The sequence below is a fragment of the Xenopus laevis genome, chromosome 4S (genome assembly GCF_017654675.1).
Source record: "Xenopus laevis strain J_2021 chromosome 4S, Xenopus_laevis_v10.1, whole genome shotgun sequence".
NCBI lineage: Eukaryota > Metazoa > Chordata > Amphibia > Anura > Pipidae > Xenopus > Xenopus laevis.
This window is the reverse complement of record NC_054378.1, coordinates 9,365,903-9,382,216: the sequence shown is the minus strand read 5'-3', so window position 1 is coordinate 9,382,216 and position 16,314 is coordinate 9,365,903. Positions and strand designations below refer to the sequence as shown.

The 16,314-nt window shown below is 41.5% G+C and overlaps 1 protein-coding gene across 2 annotated transcripts in view; it reads left to right on the top strand.

Annotated features, from left to right (window-relative positions):
* The window catches only part of mpped2.S (metallophosphoesterase domain containing 2 S homeolog), a 99,941-nt gene extending 86,713 nt beyond the window's left edge, over positions 1-13,228 (top strand). Inside the window, exons 5-7 of one of the 2 annotated variants that reach the window (XM_018259606.2) lie at positions 1,398-1,513; positions 10,501-10,614; positions 12,001-13,228. In XM_018259606.2, the coding sequence (XP_018115095.1) occupies positions 1,398-1,513; positions 10,501-10,614; positions 12,001-12,119 (349 nt within the window). In that variant the 3' untranslated portion in view covers positions 12,120-13,228. 2 annotated transcript variants of the gene reach the window in all.
* The last annotated feature ends 3,086 nt before the right edge of the window (positions 13,229-16,314 follow it).

Genomic DNA, 16,314 nt, shown 5'->3' with positions numbered 1-16,314 from the left:
GTAAATTGAAGTGTTTTCTTGCCCACCCATAGGCTGGCTAAAAAAATCTCCCAGTGCACCATTGCCCTAACAGGAACATTTTCAAGGTTTAATTGTCCTTTATGTGGATTATGGAATCGCTTTCACTATAAAGGTGTAAAATATTTGTTTGCAGATGTAAGCGAATCACAGTTGGTCTTCATTTTCTGTATTTTTTTTTTTGTTTGCCTCCTTTGCAACTGAACCTTGAAGTGGCATCTGTTACGGTGAAGGCCCTAGCTGGAACTAATATCAAAGGGCCAGTGGCATCAAGACATTTTTTTAAAAAATTCGTTAATATACCACAAAAAAAAAAAATTAAACTTTAAAATCACACAGCCTTTATTAAAGTGATACTGTCATGGGAAAAAATTTTTTTTCCAAAATGAATCAGTTAATAGTGCTGCTCCAGCAGAATTCTGCACTGAAATCCATTTCTCAAAAGAGCAAACAGATTTTTTCATATTCAATTTTGAAATCTGACATGGGGCTAGACATTTTGTCAATTTCCCAGCTGCCCCAAGTCATGTGACTTGTGCTCTGATAAACTTCAATCACTCTTTACTGCTGTACTGCAAGTTCGAGTGATATCACCCCTCCCTTCCCCCCCCCAGCAGCCAAACAATAGAACAATGGGAAGGTAACCAGATAACAGCTCCCTAATACAAGATAAGAGCTGTCTGGTAGATCTAAGACCAACACTCAATAGTAAAAACCCATGTCTCACTGAGACACATTCAGTTACATTGAAAAGGAAAAACAGCAGCCTGCCAGAAAGTATTTCTCTCCTAAAGTGCAGGCACAAGTCACATGACCAGGGGCAGCTGGGAAATTGACAAAATGTCTAGCCCCATGTCAGATTTCAAAATTGAATATAAAAAAATCTGTTTGCTCTTTTGAGAAATGGATTTCAGTGCAGAATTCTGCTGGAGTAGCACTATTAACTGATGCGTTTTGAAAAAAACATGTTTTCCGATGACAGGATCCCTTTAAGAAATAACTTCCCGAAACTCAGCTTGCGCTCCTCTTCAGAAAAGGCGACGATCCATCGTGCGGTACTCAATTTCTCCTCCCTGGCTATCTTCTATAGGGAAGGCAGGGAGGAGAAAGCGAGAACCGCACGATGGATCACTGGATCGCCTTTTCTGAAGAGGAGCTTTCTGTAAGGTATTTCTTAATAAAGGCTGTGCGATTTTAACGTTTAATTTGTCTAGGTGTTTTTTTTCCGTGGTATACCGACATATTTTTTAAAAAATATTTTGGTCCTTTACCAGATGTAGCCCCTTCTTACTCCATAGTGCTGTACCCTAGAATCCAGACAGGGCGAGAATTATTCAGTGGACTCTGTAAACTCTGTTTCTTTTCTTCTCTCCCATAAGGACGCCTTGGTTTAATGGATGGGGATTTAATCTGCCGAGAGGTCAGTCTTTACTTGACAAGTGGAACCTCATCCCAGAAGGCATCGATATCCTAATGACTCATGGACCTCCACTTGGTAAGTAATGTGGCAATACATGCAGAGGAACGGCTTTTACAGCAGCCTCCCTTGTCTCTGTGCTAAACCTTGAATAAAAATGCCTTTATAGGACTTCTCTTTGATAATTAAACCCCACAGTTCCGCTGAGTTCCTAGGTGTTGTTTAAATTACTTTATCTGATTTACTGGAGCCGAGGAGAATTAAATGGATATCCACAGCGCTCCAGCAGTCCTTCCAGCTCGGCCATTTGTTTTAGTAACGATATTTATCTGACAGGTAACAGCTCCCCATTCAGCGGCTTTATAGGTTTTACTGGATAGTTTGAAACCAACAAGTTCTTCCTTTGTGCTGGCATCTGGCTTGGGCTCTAGAATACCTGATATGCCCGGCTCTCAATTTCAGGAATAAAGTCCATTAGAGATCACCGTGCAGGATAGTATCTTGCCTTGTCTTGGAGGCAACGGGCTGCACAGTTGATTCTTTCTTTAGCTGCCATATATGAAACCAGCAGCTGCTTCTCTAAGCTTTGTGGGTGGTGACCCATAACCCAGACTATGAGTTGACACTCATCATGAGCTTTATGGCATGAAATGCGTAAGGCTAACTATATCCATATATATTCCTATACTATAGTCTTCTGTTTTTTTCAACTCCTGCTGGCTGAAGGTCTTGGTTATGGTTCTGCTCCTCAAGCTAAAGGTCTGGGCATGTGGATCTTGGTGTTAGTCCTGGGCAAGGATGTTAGTCGTTGGGTTTCAAACATTCTTGGAGGCAAGGCTAGTGTGTGGCCAAACATCAGCCTAAAAGGTCATCAAATGAGCAGTTTTTTGTTTGAGTTGACCACCCAATGGTGCTCCATTTCAAGCTGATCAAACTGTTTTGCCCCCAGTCCAAGCCAGAAAATGATTTTTCAATCTGTGCCCTAATCTAAATTCCATCCAGCAGGGGCATAACTACTGAGCAAGTAGACCCTGCGGCTGCAGAGGGTCCAGAAGGGGTAGGGGTCCCATGAGGTCCGATTTCACAAACAATTTCAATCTATATTGCTAAACAGGTCAACCTCAGTCTAGACATTTTTGGAGCCTAAAAAATATTTTGCTGTGTGGCTCAGTAATATCTAGTCTAGAAAGAGGGATTCCAGTCAATACTATTCTCCAGTATGTTAAGAACAGGGTTGCCACCTGTTTGGTTTTGACCCGGACAGACCAGTAATTTGAAGGGCTGTCCAGGTCAAAACTTCCTGCCCGGTTTTCCAAATTAGGAAAACCGGGCAGGAAACCCCATGATTGACATGGTGATCGGGCAATCGCATCATTATAGCCACACCCCCTGACATCACAACCTGCCCCCGTCGAATCAAGGCCCCACCTCTTTCCACGTCACGGCTCCGCCCCCTGCCTGGTCTCCACCGGCAGAAAAGGTGGCAACCCTAGTTAAGAATGTTAAGTATATTTTGGTTATATGGTATTATTCCACCATTGGCTCAGGACCCCCTTACTCTGCAAGACAGAAGTTCCTAACTGGTGGAGCCTCCGTACTACCCATTTCAATTATCGGCAGTGATTTGGGACTATGGCTCCCTCTTGTTCCTCACTCATATTTAGTCATGTACCAGCAATTAGGGATGCACCGAATCCAGGATTCGGTTCGGGATTCGGCCTTTTTCAGCAGGATTGGATTCGGCCGAATCCATCTGCAAGGCCGAACTGAATCCGAATTCTAATTTGCATATGCTAATTAGGGACGGGGAGGGAAATCACATAACTTTTTGTCACAAAACAAGGAAGTTCATTTTTATTTGTATTTTCCACCCCTAATTTGCATATGCAAATTAGGGTTCGGATTCGGTTCGGTATTCGGCCGAATCTTTCGCAAAGGATTCGGGGGTTCGGCCGAATCCAAAATAGTGGATTCGGTGCATCCCTACCAGCAATCCTTTGTATGTATGTGCAACGTAAACTGTCAGTTTGGCTTTTGCAATGATTATATATATATATATTCCCATCTGGAATCTTCTCTGATGGTATCCACCCTTTCTCTCCCTCTCCCTTCATAGGGGGCACCCATGGGGGAAAACATCATGTAAAGGGCAGATATTTTGCAAACATTATTAGATATTTTTGTATATCCATCAGCCCTATAGGGGCCCCGGACTTACTCTGTGTTTTACCCCATTCTGGGAATATTTGAATTTATCTATGCTTTATCGACGCTAATATAACACTGAATTGGGTGATCTCCATGGAGACAGTTGGTTTAACCGTGAACAAACCGTAGTTTCACATGTGCACATCAGCGCCTTCATTATCCTGTGCAGCTCTTTAATGCTCTCTTCCGTTTTTTTATTTTCTTGGCCTTGAAATCTGCATAGCGCAGTGTAGTGGAACAAACCATTCATGAGGGCTTTAAAAGCACAATATCTCTTAATTACCTTTTATGGCAGAATCCCTCCTGTGGAAATGAACATTTTGTGCCGCCAAATAGCGGCACTGAACTTCCGTAACCCTTTCCTTTCCAGTCGAGGTATGCCTTGTGGCTGAGTGTCCTGACATAACAAGGTTTTTAGGGACCTTTGCTTTTTTGAACTATGATTGGACAGGCCAATCACTCTGCAAAGAGACAGCATTGAAACATTACTTTCAATGCCCACCTCCAGGTCATTAAAAAAATAAATAAACAAATGCAAGTGACCAAGTACAGACCCCTGCAGTACTCCACAAACTACACTGGTCCAATCAGAATATGTATCAGGGGCGGAACTAGGGGTAGGCAGAAGAGGCAGCTGCCGAGGGCGCAACAATTGGGGGGCGCTGGGCAACTACCTCTTCTGCCTACCCCTAGACTGGACCGCGCTCCTCTAGGAGAATGTATGGGCAAAAAATCATCAGCGCGCATACGTCAGAGCACTTCACCACACATGCGCGCTGACATCAGAGCGCTTCACCACGTGCAATCTACAGGGGAAGGAGGGTGCGAGTGGATACGTCAGAGCGCTTCACCACGCATGCGCGCATACATCAGATCGATTCACTAAGCATGCGCGCTTACATCAGATCGCTTCACCATGCGCAATCTAAAGGGGAAGAAGGGGGCGAACTGGCCAGCTTTGTTGCCTAGGGCGCCTGGCCGGCCTCGCCCGCCTCTGATATGTCTCATTAATCACCACTCTTTGTGATGTATCTTTTAGCCAGTTCTTTATCCCAGTACAAATACTTTGTTCCAGGTCAATATTCCTTAATTTAACCATTAACCTTTTGTGTGGTACTGTATCAAATGATTCGATTACATCCACTGCCATCCCAGGGTCGTGGTTTCTGCTCACCTCCTCATAAAAGGCATTTCAATTAGTCTGGCAAGATCTGTTGCACATAAAACCATGCTGGCACAAACTAATAGTATTATGATTTGCAATGAAGTCCAGTATCTTATCCTTTAATACCCCTTTTCGAAAAGCTTTCCTTTTGCCCGATCTCCAGGCAGTTGGCGGAGATGTGATGTAACGGAGACGTCAGACGCCAGGGGCTGAGCTGTGATGGCAGGAGCGGGTCTATGACGCGGCGATTGACCAATCGCCACATCAATCATAATTTGGAAGAACAGGCAGGCAGTTTTGACCCGTGCAGTCCTTCAAATAACCGGGTTGTCTGGGTCAAAGCCAGACAGGTGGCAGCCCTAAGACATATGCACAGTCACACGTACTCTCCTTCCTAGGAATGGCAGATACAAAACCCTGATCTTCCCTCTTTATTATCAGGAGCCTCTGGTAATCAACAGTTCCCTGTGAGCTTAATGTTTTGCAATCAAGAGGGGAAGCAGAATTTTGTTTTATGTCTGTGGAAAATGGCCGGCACTAGAGACAAGGGAATAGAGTGTAATGGAACGTTGGATAGAAATCCCTGCCGCTGCCGAGTACTCTGTGCCATAAAAAAGAAAAAAAAACGGTGACATTGAGTTGGAGAATGGAATTGGATGTCTCTCGTATAAAGCCCTCACTTGCCTCATCTCAGAAATGATACTTCTTACTTCCAAACTGGCAGTTTGTGGGGTAATTGATGTTCCGTTTTATGGATTCTCTGCATTAACTGGAGAACTAAGTGGCTCTTAAACTCTGAGAGCCATCAATTAGCAGTGACATCATTGCCGGGGCTACATTTAACTTTTGGAGCATCTGGGAACGTTTTAACCCCTTTGTTACTGCAGTCATATCATGATTTCCTTACCTTCACCCAAGATTTTACTGCTAATACAGTGGCCACTTTTTCTGGATAAAAAAAAAATTATACTGACTTTTGTCTGTATCGTCCTTTATCACTACTAATGCTGAAGGAAATGGACTATGAATTGTAGAAATCACAAGGTTTTCTTTTCCATAGTTTTGGGTTGGCTAACTGTGGGGTAACCATTCCTTCCATCTGTACAGAGATTGCTAACTGCAGGGGCCTCTTGGCTTCTCGGAGACTAATGACTGCAGGAGCCTCTTGGCTCTCATAGACTCACAACTGCAGGATCCTCTTGGCTTCTCAGAGACTGATAACTACCCAAGCCTCCTGGCTTCTCAGAGACTGACGACTGCAGGAGCTTCTTGGCTTCTCAGAGACTGACTGCAGGTGCCTCTTGGCTTCTCAGAGACTGGCGACTGCAGGAGCCTCTTGGCTTCTCAGAGACTGACGACTGCAGAACCATTGCTTCCATCTGTACAGAGATTGCTAACTGCAGGGGCCTGCTTGGCTTCTCGGAGACTAATGACTGCAGGAGCCTCTTGGCTTCTCAGAGACTGACAACTGCAGGAGCCTCTTGGCTTCTCAGAGACTGACTGCAGGAGCCTCTTGGCTTCTCAGAGACTGGCGACTGCAGGAGCCTCTTGGCTTCTCAGAGACTGACGACTGCAGGAGCCTCTTGGCTTCTCAGAGACTGACGACTGCAGGAGCCTCTTGGCTTCTCAGAGACTGACGACTGCAGGAGCCTCTTGGCTTCTCAGAGACTGATGTCTACCGAAGCCTCCTGGCTTCTTAGAGACTGATGACTGAAGGAGCCTCTTGGCTTCTCAGAGACTGATGACTACCCAAGCCTCCTGGCTTCTTAGAGACTGATGACTGAAGGAGCCTCTTGGCTTCTCAGAGACTGATGACTGCAGGAGCCTCTTGGCTCTCATAGACTCACAACTGCAGGAGCCTCTTGGCTTCTCAGAGACTGATAACTACCTAAGCCTCCTGGCTTCTCAGAGACTTGCGACTGCAGGAGCCTCTTGGCTTCTCAGAGACTGACTGCAGGTGCCTCTTGGCTTCTCAGAGACTGACGACTGCAGGAGCCTCTTTGCTTCTCAGAGACTGACGACTGCAGGAGCCTCTTTGCTTCTCAGAGACTGATGACTGCAGGAGCCTCCTGGCTTCTCATAGACTCACGACTGCAGGAGCCTCTTGGCTTCTCAGAAACTGGTGACTACCCAAGCCTCCTGGCTTCTGAGAGACTGATGACTGCAGGAGCCTCTTGGCTTCTCAGATGCTGTCGACTGCTGAACCACTTGAATTCACAGAGTCGGATGACTGCAGAAACCACTTGGATTTTCGGAGACTGCAAGAACCACTTTGGCTTCTTATAGTGGAATTTTTAAGGAATGTGAATGGTTAATCATCCACATTGGGTTTGTTATATAGGTTTCTGTATACAGAGCTTCTGGTTTTGCCCATAAATGAGTATAATTCACCTTTCCAGATTGTTATCTTGGCACTAGCCAAAAATCGTAATGCAAATGCACTTGGGCATCGGAAAAATGGTTATACTGCTCAGTGGAATGGATTGACTGAAAATAGTTGCACAGTGTTCCTTCTCCTTTGATATATGTCAAGCTGGGCAGTGTTTGCACTAGTGCAGGGCAGCATTGTATTATATTTTTATTACTTTAAAACAATTTCATTTCTTGATGTTACTGGTCCTTTAAAAACAAAAAAGTCTCAAAGAGAAAACATTGCTCGTTCGGTCTGTCACGGTCAGCGTTTATACACAGAGCCATTATCTCTAGAATTAGCCTTGATTTTCTGATGATTCGGCAAACCATATGACAGGCCTGAGTCAGTCATCTAAAATACTTTAAAGGGGAACAAAACCCTACCTAAAAAAATTAATAGAAAATTGATCAGAAAATACTTCTTCTCCTACAGCAGCTCCGAAGCAATCAGAGGGTTAAACGACTGGTTCGGGAAGCATTTATGGCCACCTTTACAAGAAATATAAAACTGCTTTGGAAAGAGAATAAAAAAATGAAAGGGAAACCAGACAGTGATATTCTGAGGCTATTAACAGTCGATTTTTAATTTTTAATTTTTTTAAAATAATGGAACTTTTTAGCTACCAAACCCCTGAACATGGCGTTACAGGAAAACCCATTATCCAGAAAGCTCCAAATTACAGAAAGCCCGTCTCCCATAGAAGCCCTTATAATAAAATAATCCAAATTTTTTAAAAAAATGATTTCCTTTTTCTGTGTAATAATAAAACAGTAGCTTGTACTTGATCCCAACTAAGATATAATTAATCCTTATTGGAAGCAAAACCAGCCTATTGGGTGTATTTAGTGGGTTATTTATTAAAGTCTGAATGCTAAAAACGTGAAAAATTCAGTTTTTTTAGTGGGGAAAAAAAACTTGAATTTTTCGAGATTTATTATGCCCAGAGGCTGATAAAAAGAAGTCCAAACCCGAAAATCGTCCATCTCAAACCTGCTGAGGTTGTATATAAGTCAGTGGGAGACGTCCCTCTTCTATTTGGAAGTTTCTGTGGTCTGTGCTGGAATTAGCCCAAAAATCTGACTATTTCAGGCTTTTCTGGCAAAAATCTGATAAATTCTGACTTTTCGGGAAAAAGCCCAAAAATTCAGGATTCGGGAAGTTTTTTTAAAAAAAAAAAAAATCATAAGATTTGGGTTTTTACTCGATTTTATTGAGTTTTTCCCCAATGTGATTAAACCAAGCTTTTTTAATAGTAAATTGTGGATTTTAGTTTGGATGGATTTTTTTATTTTAAAAAATCTGATAAATTCGGATTCAGATAAATAACCCCCTATAATGTTTATATGATTTTCTAGTAGACTTAAGGTATGAAGATCTGAATTACAGAAAGATCCGTTATCCGGAAAACCCCAGGTCCCATACCTGTAATACAATAGTTCCCGTAGTGGGAAAGTTACATATTCAAATTGCCTTTTTTTTTACCCAGAATGAACCCCCACTAGAATTCCCCCGTCATTGGGGCCAAACAGGGAGTGGGCAGCCTCTGATATGTCAAAATCAATGTAATTGTGTTTTATCAATGTTTACAAGTCGGCTGAGAGTTGCGCCTAACATTTGCAGAGTGACTAACGCCTCATTTAAATGGTATTAGCGGGCGATTCTTATGCCGCAATTCCACTATGGGAACCATTGTATTACAGGTATTGGACCTGTTATCCAGAATGCTGGGGGCCTGGGGTCTTCCAAATAACGGATCTTTCTGTAATTTGGATCTTCAAACCTGTAGTCTACTAGAAAATCATATAAACATTAAAGGGGTTATTTATCAAAATCCAAATTTTTTAAAATAAAAAAGTCCGTCCAAACTAAAATCCACAATTTGACCTTATTCATTATTTTAAAAAAGCTCAATTCAATCACATTGGGAAATAACTCAATAAAATCGAGCGAAACCCCGAATCTTATGATTTGTTTAAAAAAAAAAGAATTTCCTGAATCCTGAATTATTGGGCTTTTCCCACTAGCCTGAAATAGTGGGATTTTTGGACTAATTCCACTAATTTCTGACCACAGAAACTTCCAAATAGGAGAGGGACATCTCCCATTCACTTATATACAACCTCGGCAGGTTTTAGATGGACGATTTTCAGTTTTGGACTTTTTTTCAGCCTCTTGTACATTAAGGGCCTTAGCAGATTTAGTCGCCTGGCGACTAATCGCCTCTTCTTTGGGGCGACAATCTCCCCGAACTGCCTTCCGCCTGCTAAAATGAAAAATCTCCTGCGGGAATGCACTCGCGGTGCTTCAATTTCCGAAGTCAACCGAAGTTGACTCAGGGCTTTAGCACACGGGCAGATTTGGGGAGATTTAGTCGCTCGGCGACTAATCGCCTCTTCTTTGGGGCGACAATCTCCCCTTACTGCCTTCCACCTGCTAAAATGAAAAATCACCTGCGGCAATGCACTCGCGCTTCGATTTCTGAAGTCGCCCGAAGTTGCCTCACGAGGAAACTTCGGGCGACTTCGAGAAATCGAAAGCAATGCGAGTGCATTGCCCATGTCCGTGTACTAAAGCCCTAAATCTGGATCTCTCCCTCCTATAAAACAAACATGAATCAAAACTGAAATTGCATTCCCTCCACGCTGAAAGATTACCCCTGCCGCAGCATAAATCCTACATTTTATCAACATATGTACAATTTTAAATCCATATCTGTTAATGTTAAATGCCTTTTTTTCCCCCAAAAAAATGAGCCATTTTCAGAAATATCCCAGTATGTGATGCCCTTTCGTGTTAGCCGTGCCGCAGCTCTAGCCAAAGGAAAGCAGATTGATTGGGTAAATGCCCGTTGCGAGGTGGAAGAACGCAATGCCTTGCCGGCGAAACTAGAAAAATGCAATTAAATAAGAGCTGTAACAATGAAATGAGAGAGGAGGATAAGGGATCAGCAATATAATTAGGTTACTGCCGGGAAGATCCAGTGGAAAAACTCCCAGGAATAAAGTCAATTCCGTAACCCCTCACCTATAAATCAGAGGGAACAAGAATGCTAATTACTTTAAAAAGACCCCCAAAAAATGCAACATTCCACGGAGGACAAAGTAACGTTAAAAGTTTCTTAAAAGCATTTGTGGCCTTTAATGGGCGGGTTGGAGATGACTTTAATCCTAATAAACCTTCAGTGAGTTATGGCTTCCTGCAAGTCTACGGGAAGCCTCCCTTTAATTACAGAATACTAAGCGCCCGGCGACTCTCTTCGCTTTCTCTTTTCTGCATTAGGTTTTCGAGACTGGGTGCCAAAGGAGTTGCAGAGGGTGGGGTGCGTAGAGCTTCTCAACACAGTGCAGAGGCGGGTCAGGCCCAAGTTGCACGTGTTTGGTGGAATCCATGAAGGTAGGTGATGTGCGTTTTGCAAATTAGAGGGTGCTAAAAACTTTTGCCAACGTAATCTGGTTTTGGGAATTAATTGAGCAAGATTGTCACTATTAGGTCTACCCTGGTTCCTTAAAGGTATCCTGTCATCGGAAAACATGTTTTTTTCAAAATGAACCAGTTAATAATGCTGCTCCAGCAGAATTCTGCACTGAAATACATTTCTCAAAAGAGCAAACAGATTTTTTTATATTCAATTTTGAAATCTGACATGGGGCTAGACATTTTGTCAGTTTCCCAGCTGCTCCCAGTCATGTGACTTGTGCCTGCACTTTAGGAGAGAAATGCTTTCTGGCAGGCTGCTGTTTTTCCTTCTCAATGTAACTGAATGTGTCTCAGTGGGACATGGGTTTTTACTATTGAGTGTTGTTCTTAGATCTACCAGGCACCTGTTATCTTGTGTTAGGGAGCTGCTATCTGGTTACCCTCCTATTGTTCTTTTGTTTGGCTGCTGGGGGGAAAGGGAGCGGGTGATATCACTCCAACTTGCAGTACAGCAGTAAAGAGTGAAGTTTATCAGAGCACAAGTCACATGACTTGGGGCAGCTGGGAAATTGACAATATGTCTAGCCCCATGTCAGATTTCAAAATTGAATATAAAAAAATCTGTTTGCACTTTTGAGAAATGGATTTCAATGCAGAATACTGCTGGAGCAGCTCTATTAACTGATTCCTTTTGAAAAAAAATTTTTTCCCATGACAGTATCCCTTTAAGCTGGCCATACATGAAGAGATCCGGTCGTCTGGTGACATTGCCAAACAAGCAGATCTTTCACCAATATGTCCAACAACGGCAGGGCTTTATCAGGGTAATCCGAACATTCAGCTCTAGGGGCATACAATTGGATTACAATGAGGAGCTATGGGCTCTGATGGGTCGGTCGGTGGAAAAATTAAAACTTCCCGATCAATATCATGGCCAGATATCAATCGGGAAGGCCCGTCAGAAGCCCCCATACACGGGCAGATAAATTGCCGAATTGACCGATATCAGCATCTTAAATCTGCCCGTGTATTGCCAATAATAATAATAATAATAATCGGTCTCATACCTGTATTTCCATTAGGCAAATCCATTGGGGAAATTTTAAAAAAATTTCATTTAAAAAAAAAAATGAATGATGGTGATGGTTCTGCTTTAAAGGTTTCTGGGGAGCACTAATGAGATCTAGTATTTTTGTCAAGAGCTCATTAAGGCTGAATGTGTGTTGAGAAAGTCTAAGAATCAAAGCTCCTTATTTGGCACAAAGAGGATTATGATCTGCCTTACGGCAAACTGCCTTGAGATATGAATCGACTGCCCGTCGCCTTTATACATCACAGCAAGTGTCACATTTTCTCCTGCAGGTTACGGGATTATGACCGACGGTTACACGACGTACGTCAATGCCTCAACGTGTACAGTCAGCTTTCAGCCAATCAATCCACCAATTATTTTTGATCTTCCCAACCCCCAAGTATCATGAAGAACCCCCGGTGCACAGATGAAAACGGGAAGGTCTAGAGAAAAAAAAAAAAAAAAGCTGCCATTTTTTTTATTGTAATAATAAACGCACTGTTGTTGTTTGAATTTTTTTTCAAATGTATGTATTTTTTTTAATTACCTGTAAAAAAAAAAAATTTCTTTAAAAGGGAAAAAAAAAGAAAAAACATTAAAATGTTGTTAAATAATTTGCCATTGTACATACAGAATGTCCCAGAGGGCGCAAGACATTTATTAAATGCTGGATATGTCATGGAAATTTAAGTTATAAGATCAAATTAAACAAAAATCGGAAAAAAAAACTGGGATTTGGGTAATGACTGTATATGGGTAATCTTCACTTGATCAAGATCTGCTCTTCCATGCGGATAGGGTTTCAAGTTATACATGGAAATTGGTTCATATTTATATAGATCAGATAACAATTGCGTATTCTTTTCTTTTCAGCAGCCCTACACAATCACATCATATGATGTTGCCAATTCACAGGCTGATAAATTGGTTCTGATACAGGTTTTCCTCTGGCCAGTAGTAGAAGTAGTAGAAGTACGACATGATCCATTGATGACCAATTAGTCTGTAGAAAGAGGGGATGGGTCCACCAGCTTTAGTTATGGTAGAGGCTTGATAATGGGCAGCCATGACCTCTGCTTATTCTATGGTCAACCACACTACACAGGCCACCAAGTTATCCAATCCTTAGCTCCAGGGCTGTACACGTGCAGATTTCACCACTTTTGTCGGTAGACCAAAATCGAGTGACATAAGACTGCCATACACAGGGAGATCCGCTTGTTTGAGGATGTCGCCAAATGAGCGGATCTCTAACCGATATGCCCACATTGAAGTGGGCGATATCGGGCTGATCCGATCGTGGGCCCTAGGGACCAACGATCGGATAAGAATGGAGGCCATATAGGCGGGGATCGCGGGACTACATCAATGAACAGATGCGGCCGTGATCCAGCGGGATTTTTTTACCCTGCCCTATAGGCATCCGGCCAACTTTCGGCCAGATATCGATTGGGGATGCCCGTCGGATGGTCCCACAAAAGCTGTCGGCAGCTTTTATCGGCCCGTGTATGGGGGTCTTTAAGCAGGTCACACATGGGCAAATTTTAGCTGCCGATTCAGGCCCTGCAGACCAAGAAGGTCGTTTATCAGCCCATCGTGGTGGGAAGTCCGTTTGTTGATGTGGCCCTTTTCCAATGGCCTGTATTTACTTTTGTTATTATCTCATTCTTGGCCCATGGTCAAAATGATTGGATCATAACGATATTGACTAGCACAAGGTGGCCTTCTTGGGAAGGATCTTCAAGTGTATGGCCACCTTAGCACTTTGAAGAAAGTGAAAGATAAAAAGAGCCCCCCTCGGCTACAGGAAGCCCAACTGGAAATGGATGTAGATACATCTTGAGCTTTATTAAGGGGTACATAGAGGGGAACCCGCAAGGTTTAGATAGGAAGGGTTTAGGACAGGATGGAGGCAGCCCTAAATGACTTCATGAAGATCTAGCTCCCAGCCATTGCTTTTGTGGCCTAGAAACTGTAGTTCAACAACAGCTGAAGGATCCTAAGTCAGGTTCCAGCCTTACTAAAGACAGGTTCTTGATCCCATCACAGAAAAAGACTCATTCTTGCCTACTAGGAAATGCCTTCATAAAGAGATGGTTTCCTTCTCAGTTCGTTGCTCAGTGCTGTTTGTATCAGGCCACTTTTCCACCACTTCTATGTCCACGTTTATTTAGGGTTTTGTAAAAAAAAAAATGAACTTTTTTTAATGTATGTGTTTTTATTAAATTATTTTATCATTAATAATAATAATAATAATAATATGGGGATGGAAAGCTTAAAAAAAATGTGGGTGTCATGCAGTTACGCATGTAAATTCAGACTCCTTTTAAATATGGATTTATATATACGAGTATTTTTTGTGCATTAAAAGAAAACCTAGGGAGTTAAAGGGGAATTATCGTGAAAATGAAAATTTAACATAAGCTTCAGCATTCTGAAATAAGAAACTTTTTAAGTACAATCAATTAAATATTATGTACTGTTTCTGAAATAATCAAGTTTATCTTCACTATCCCTCTCTCAGCATCTGTTTCTCTTCATTCTCTCTTCATGCAGCAGTTGGGTGTCAGATATTCATTGACAGTTAGATTCAATATATCTTATAGGGGGGCTCCTTTTGCCTAGAAAATGTATTAGAGCTCACTCTATTAAAATCACCAGACATCATGGGGCAGATTTATCAAGTGTCGAAGTGAATTCAATCGAATTTTCGAAGTAAAAAAATTCTAAATTCAAAGTAATTTTTTGAATACTTCGACCATCGATTAGGATACTACGACTTCGAATTTACTTCGACTTCGATTCTATGTAAAGATCGTTCGACTATTCGAACATTCAATAATCGAAGTACTGTCTCTTTAAAAAAACTTCGACTTCAATACTTCGCCAACTTAAACCTGCCGAAGTGCTATGTTAGCCTATGGGGACCTTCCAGAGCAATTTTTCTAGTTTTTTGTATTCAAAGGAAAATCGTACGATAATCGTACGATGAATAAGATCTTTCGAATGTCGGAGGATTCTATTTGATGGTCGAGTTTCGAAGTATTTTCCACTTCGAAATTCGACCCTTGATAAATCTGCCCCCATGTCTCTCTACATGCAGAATTTGTGCAAAAGGCAGTTATTTTGTTAGATCTTGTTTGTACTGGAAGCAGTTATCTGAGTGAGCTCTTATTTTATTTTATAGGGGGGCTCCTTTTGCCTAGAAGATGTATTAGAGCTCACTCTATTAAAATCACCGGATATCATGTCTCTCTACATGCAGGATTTGTGCAAAAGGCAGTTATTTTGTTAGATTTTGTTTGTACTGGAATCGGTTATTTGAGTGAGCTCTAATTTTATCTTATAGGGGGGCTCCTTTTGCCTAGAAGATGTATTGGAGCTCACTCTATTAAAATCACCAGACATCATGTCTCTCTACATGCAGAATTTGTGCAAAAGGCAGTTATTTTGTTAGATTTTGTTTGTACTGGAATCAGTTATTTGAGTGAGCTCTAATTTTATCTTATAGGGGGGCTCCTTATGCCTAGAAGATGTATTAGAGCTCACTCTATTAAAATCACCAGACATCATGTCTCTCTACATGCAGAATTTGTGCAAAAGGCAGTTATTTTGTTAGATTTTGTTTGTACTGGAATTGGTTATTTGAGAGAGCTCTAATTCATCTGCTAGGAAAGGATGAATATCTGACACCCAACTGCTGCATGAAGACAGAATGAAGAGAAACAGATGCTGAGAGAGGAATAGTGAATAGAAACACGATTATTTCAGAAACAATGCAGAATATTTAATTGATTGTATTTATTTCAGTATGCTGAAGCTTATATTAAAATGTCATTTTCACGATAGTTCCCCTTTAATATTGGTAGCATGGCGTCTTCAAAAAAATAAAATCCGAAATGCACACTTAAATGATTAAGGATGAGGGGGGACGCGTTTGCAAATGCCCTCCATCTGTTGAAGACGCCTCCAGTGTGCAGTTTTAGGCATGTATAGGAAATAAAAATTACAATCAAGCCAAAAAAATGGCTCTGTTGCTCTTTTTAATTTGGAGCATTCTTAAATTCCTTGCAATTCTTCCCCCTTTTTTATGTTGCACTGGGTGTAAATGCAATCTTGCGAGTACAAAAAAATTGTTGCAAATAGCTCTTTTTTCTGTTTCCGACCTGTAAATGCTTTTTTTTCCCCAAGGCTTTGTCCTCTTTTATGTTACCTTGGTAATGGATCTTAGGAACGAAAAAAACCAAGTTGTTTCTTTTAAATTTATTGTGATATTATTATATATATTTAGCGCCTTTATATGCAAATAAAATTGCAAGATTTTTAATTACGTTGTGGCGTGACTGTATTTCTACATATTGCTCTTGCCTGTGCCTGACGGAATGTTACGCTGTTGAAAAACTTAAAATGCTGTTTCAAATGCGTTATTTTGATTTAAAAAAAAAAAAAAAGAAAAAATCCCGTTATCCAGAAAACTCAAAAATAATAAATTGGCAACGTTACATGTCCATGTAGGTAATTCAGAAGGGAATCTTAAAACATTGCTGATTTTGTAATTCATTGCCTCCTAAAAACTGTCGATTCACGGATTTGAAAACAAAAAT